The sequence below is a fragment of the Myotis davidii genome, unplaced genomic scaffold, assembly GCF_000327345.1.
Source record: "Myotis davidii unplaced genomic scaffold, ASM32734v1 scaffold1006, whole genome shotgun sequence".
Classification (NCBI taxonomy): Eukaryota; Metazoa; Chordata; class Mammalia; order Chiroptera; family Vespertilionidae; genus Myotis; species Myotis davidii.
The window spans coordinates 201,980-205,865 of record NW_006297143.1 but is presented as its reverse complement, the minus strand read 5'-3'; the positions used below and the strand labels follow the sequence as shown (position 1 = coordinate 205,865).

Here is a 3,886-nt window from a genome sequence, read left to right as displayed (position 1 = left end):
GTGGAAGCACGGAGCAGCGTGGGAATCTCGGGGGGAAGGCGCGGGGGGTGGGAGGGAAGTAACCAGCCAGACCTGTGTGCGTCCACGCGTGGCCCACGGACACGGACCATTAGATGGTGAGGCCTGGGGCCGGGGTGGGCCGCGGGGGCTGATGGGGAGAAGGGGGACATAAGTAATACTTTCAACAATAACGATTTTTTCTGAAGTGAACTGTAACTAAAATAAACATTTACATGAGCACTCTCAGCTTCACTCACTTTCTGGCTTCCCGGCTTCTCTTCTGCAGGACCAGGCCCCCATCTAGTGACTGGGCTGGGGAACAGCTGCCTGACCGTTCCCGCCTCAGAATCTCATAAACCGAAGCCCGTCCTGTTATTCCTCTGCTGAAATCCCTTTGCCGGGCTTCCACCGCCCCATCGTTGCTTTTGGATTTGTCTCCCCGTTAAGAAGGCCGGGTAGATAACCACGGAGCCGGAGCTCCCGTCCCAGAGGAACTGCCTGTGTGCGAGTCTTATGCCTCAAACCTCCCTCTCCCTTCCTCTCTAAAATATATATATTAAAATAAAGAATGTTCCCGTCTCTCTCATTCCCCTGTTGCGGCTCCTGTTCCCAAGCCAGGATGTTAGGTTCCAGAGAGGCCGTGGGCGAGAACACTCTGTCCTTCTGGATGTTTTGGCTCTAATTTCCACCCCAAATGGGGTTGCCCCTCTCCTTCTTCTTGGCCAACTTCTCTTCCACCAATATAAGCGCATGCTGGAGGCTGGTGGGCAGTCATGCATTTTACGGCAGGCCCCACACACAGCCGGAGTCTGGGGCCCCTGGGCCTCCACGGCACCCCCCAAGCTCTGTACATGGTCCACTTAACAGTGCTGGTCGTGATGAGCTTGGTGTTTGGTAAGTGGCTCGAACGGATCCGAAGGCCTGCTGGGTAGAGGAACCCACAGATACCAGGTGTTGGGGACATCTGCCCAGGCAGGAGGAAAGATGGGATGAGTGGGCTTGCTGGGATAATGCCTGGGCACTGTTAATGCGCTGATGGTCACTCTGAGGGAGACATCTAGTGACACCCCAGGGTTGTCTCACTTAACAGCAATGACCTGAATGGAGTTACTGAAGGGAACCCATTAACATCTCAGGACAACACAGAATAGGGAGGGTTTGGGGAGCAAGCTGATGACAGCACCAGATCCACAGGGTAGGAAGAGGCTGGATCAGCCTCAGAGCCTCCTCACTTGGCTGCAAAGCACCATCGCCATAGAAACAGAATTCAGAACATTTGTCAGCATCTGTCTCACACCAAGTGCTCTGCTGGGACTGGGGACTCATTAACCTGTGGTCTTGGCCAGGGACCAGAGGAAGAGGGAGATAGATGTACAGTCAGTCCTCCATATGTGCGTGTTCCGCATCCCTGGATTCAACCGAGGATGAAAAATATTTTTTAAATGATATTGTTGCTGATGTGTACTATGTAGTTAGGCCTATGATGGTTGTGTCTGTACTGAACATGTACAGACATTTTTCTGTCTTTATTCCTTAAAGAATATAGTATAACATCTATATACTAGTATATAGTATTTACATTGTATTAGGTATTATAAGTAATCTATACATGATTTAATGTATTTGGGAGGATGTGTATAGGTTATATGCAAATACTACATCATCTATAATAATAAAAGCATAATATGCTAATTAGACTAGACAACCAAACAACCTTCCGGACATCCTTCCAGACAACCTTCTGGACCAAGCCAGGGCTGTGAGGGTGGAGGCAGCTGCCGCGGTTGCATGGGGCCTATTTTTATATAAGGGACTTGAGCAGATTTTTGTATCAATTTGGAACCAATCCCTGTGGATACCAAGAGATAACTATATATGCATGTGGTTGGGAGGGCTTTGGTGGACAAAGTTTAATATGAGTCTGTCCTGCCCCAGCTGGTTTGGATCAGTGGATAGAGCACTGGACTATGGAACGAAGGGTCCCAGGTTCAGTTCGGGTCAGGGACACATGTCCAGGTTGTGGGCTCGGTCCCCAGTTGGGGGCGTGCAGGAGGCAGCCGGTTAATGATTCTTTCTCATCATTGATGTTTCTATCTATCTCTCTCACTCTCCCTCTCTGAAATCAATAAAAATTTTAAAAAAGTGTGATCTTAATATTAAAAAAAAGAGAGAGAAATGAGTCTGTCCTGTGATAGGACCACCGAACAAAGAATGTGGGCCTGGTCTGCTTGAAATCTCTTGTCTGCACAAAGCAGAGATTCTTCATATCCTGTGATGCTGTATTCTTGCTTTTACTTCTGGGTTTGTTTGTTTTTAATTGATTTCAAAGAGGAAGGGAGAGGGACAGAGGGGTTGAAACATCAATGATGAAAGAGAATCATTGATCTGCTGCCTCCTGCACACCTCCACTGGGGATCGAGCCTGCAACCCAGGCATGTGCCCTTGACTGGAATCAAACCTCCTGGTTCATGGGTCGAATCTCAACCATTGACCCACACTGGCTGGGCCGGATGGTTGTAAAGAATTGGTGATTTTATGGTTTTCTGAGATGGGGGAGGGAAACAGTGGGGTTGACCTGGAAAATAGGCAGCATGGGGTCAGAGTTTGTCCGTGTTCTAGGTAAAACTGAACCTGTCAATCAAGAGCCCCCTTATCCACCTGAGTTCCCCAAATACCTGCGCTGCTATCGGTGCCTCTTGGAGACCAAGGAGCTGGGGTGCCTGCTGGGATCTGACATCTGCCTGGCCTCCCCTGGCAGCAGCTGTATGACTCTCTTCATCAAGAACAGTAAGCTGCCTTCTGTGTGTCTGGGGCCCAGATCCGAGTCCCTACATTTCCCAGCCCCAACTCTCCTTCAGAGCCAGTCCCTGTCTCCACCGCCACCGCCACCGCCACCGCCCCCGCCACCGCCTGCCCTTCTCAGCCCACAGCTGAGTGTCCCACCCTCCGCAGGCGCCAGCCTGGAGATGGCCAGCTACCTCTTCCAGTCTCCTTCACCCTTAAGGGTTCATGTTCTTTGGCTACCTTCCCACTTCACTCTCCCAGAGGAACTTACCTGCTTCCCTGGCGTCCGCACAGCCACATCAGAGTCTGAGCGGTGGCCACACTGTCCAACAAATTGCCCTCTGGACACCTCCCCTCAACTTTCCACTTGCCCCAAAATGTCCATCCCTTTGTTCTTCATGCTGGTTCTTCTACCTGGCCGCTCACCTTCTTAGTTAACAAACCCTAACACAGCCTCTGGGCCAAGCACTGTGCTAGGCACTTACAGCCCTCTGAGGTGTTCCACAGCTGAGGAAAGAGACCGGGAAAAGCCCACACCTGCCGTCCCCACGGGCTGAGCCACAACCTGTGGTGGCTCCAGAGATGGCGCTCAACCACCACTGCAGGGAGCTGCCTGTATTCACATCGCCTCGCACCCTCCCACATAGCTGCACACCCTTGGTTCAACACTGTCCCCAGCTCCCACGCACGAAAACAAAAACCACTCTTTTGTCTGGATTCCCCTTTCTGTGATCTTTTTGGGCATCCCACCCTATATATATGTACTCTACCTTTACCTCCTTCTCCCGCAAACAGGACATAGCCCTGTAGACACTGTTCTGCACTTGCTTTTTAAACTTAACAGTTATGGGAACGTAACGTTTCCCTAGCGGTTTGTCAACAGTGTCCGTGCCCCACCAACCCACACACAGCGCTCCTCGCCTGGGCGTCAGGCCCACCTGTCATCCCGCTGTAGGACTTGTAGGACCTGGTGACTTCCGCTCTTCAACTCTCTCAGGCAGGGATTTTTCACCGTCTAATATCGGGCGGCAAAACAGAGTTAATATAATAAGACTCCTTCTCCTTGGCACTCCCTGCCCTGCCCAGTTCCAGGAGTCTCTGC

At 51.2% G+C, this 3,886-nt stretch overlaps 1 protein-coding gene and 1 long non-coding RNA gene across 2 annotated transcripts in view; both read left to right on the top strand.

Moving 5' to 3' along the window:
• The first annotated feature begins 6 nt into the window (after window positions 1-6).
• LOC107184519 lies at window positions 7-569 on the top strand. The gene is made up of 2 exons (XR_001515368.1): window positions 7-116; window positions 287-569. It is a non-coding gene; the product is annotated as an uncharacterized LOC107184519 (long non-coding RNA).
• An 80-nt stretch (window positions 570-649) lies between these two features.
• The window catches only part of LY6G5C (lymphocyte antigen 6 complex, locus G5C), a 4,154-nt gene continuing 917 nt past the window's right edge, over window positions 650-3,886 (top strand). The window contains exons 1-2 of the mRNA XM_006772830.2: window positions 650-894; window positions 2,620-2,787. Of these exons, the coding sequence (XP_006772893.1) occupies window positions 774-894; window positions 2,620-2,787 (289 nt within the window). The 5' untranslated portion in view covers window positions 650-773. The remainder of the gene's footprint in view (window positions 895-2,619; window positions 2,788-3,886) is intronic.